Source organism: Bos javanicus, chromosome 10, assembly GCF_032452875.1.
Source record: "Bos javanicus breed banteng chromosome 10, ARS-OSU_banteng_1.0, whole genome shotgun sequence".
In the NCBI taxonomy this organism is placed as follows: domain Eukaryota; kingdom Metazoa; phylum Chordata; class Mammalia; order Artiodactyla; family Bovidae; genus Bos; species Bos javanicus.
The window spans coordinates 27,314,290-27,315,681 of record NC_083877.1 but is presented as its reverse complement, the minus strand read 5'-3'; the positions used below and the strand labels follow the sequence as shown (position 1 = coordinate 27,315,681).

At 39.7% G+C, this 1,392-nt stretch overlaps 1 protein-coding gene across 1 annotated transcript; it reads right to left on the bottom strand.

Moving 5' to 3' along the window:
* Positions 1 to 276: 276 nt before the first annotated feature.
* LOC133255396 (olfactory receptor 4F4-like) lies at positions 277 to 1,188 on the bottom strand. The gene has a single exon (XM_061429851.1). It carries the CDS (start codon positions 1,186 to 1,188, stop codon positions 277 to 279), a length of 912 nt encoding a protein of 303 aa, XP_061285835.1.
* Positions 1,189 to 1,392: the final 204 nt, after the last annotated feature.

Sequence of the window (1,392 nt, the reverse complement as noted above, 5' to 3'; positions counted from 1 at the left end):
CGGCAATTATTGTTATCACTGGATAAGTTTTTGTCCTATACAAAGAATTATTTATGAAAACATTTATTTCCTCCCAATGTTAAGAATTTTAGTGTTGCATTTTAACATATTTTCTTAGTGGATTAAATCACAGCATACATTTGGGAATATTTATAGCTTATGGATACAACATATTTCCAGTTAAGTTTATAGGTCAGAATATATACAAATTGGGGAGCACACGATGGAATTGCTGATTACATGAAAGATCTAAAAATTACACCTTGAATCCATATGCTAACTTATCAGTCTCTTTATGGCATTCTTAATCTCTTTATTTCTCAGTGTATAAATGGCTGGATTCAAGAGAGGTGTGATTACTGTGTAAAACACAGCAAGGAACTTATCCACCCAAGTGATGCTGGGTGGCCACAGATAGGTGAAGATGCAGGGTCCAAAGAACAGCACCACCACTGTGATGTGGGAAGTACAGGTAGAGAGTGCCTTTGATGACCCATCCTTGGAGCTAAGACGGACAGTCACCAGGATGTAGGTGTAAGAGATCAGCAAGAGGATGAAGCAAGTTGTAGCCAAGACACCACTGTCAGCATTTATCAATATTCTCTGAGTATGAGTATCCGTGCAGGCTAGTTTGATCACTTCGGGAATATCACAGAAAAAGCTGTCCACTATTCTGGGTCCACAGAAAGAAAGATCTAAAATCATAGCTAGTTGACTTGCGGCATGCACAAAGCCAATGATCCATGATGTCAATACTAGCCAGATGCACTTCTGTCTGTTCATGATGCTGGAGTAATGGAGTGGCTTGCAGATGGCTACACAACGGTCATAGGCCATTGTCACAAGCAGTACCATCTCACCCCCTCCAAAGAAATGTACACAGAGGATTTGACTCATGCAACCCCCAAAGGAGATGGTTTTATTATCCTTTAGGAAGTCTGTGATCAGTTTAGGAGTGGTCACTGAGGAAAAGCTGAAGTCAACAAATGAGAGATTGGCTAAGAGGAAGTAAATTGGGGAATGGAGATGAGAGTCAGTGATGGTTAAGAATGCAACGAAAAGGTTGCCCAGGACGGTCATCAGGTAGAGTGCAGAAAATGGCAGGAAGAGGAATTTCTGGAGCTCCCTTGAATCACAGAGTCCACGAAAAATGAACTCAGATACCACGGACTGTTTTGCTTCTTCCATTTAGTAAATTTCTAAAGTGTCCAGAAGAGATGAACTAAGAACTTCTAGAAAGAAGAACTTAAGGTTTAGGTGTCAGAGAGCAGATAAATTCTTCTCAGGTGCAGTGTTGAAATCTTAGCATTATACTGAGCTCAAAATTGAAAATAACATTTTATGAATTTATGGATGGGCACAATCCTCTGACTAAACAAAGAAGCTAATTAT

Coding starts and splice junctions, on each gene's coding strand:
- LOC133255396 (XM_061429851.1), bottom strand. CDS start 1,188: ATGGAAGAAGCAAAACAGTCCGTGGTATCTGAGTTCATTTTTCGTGGA.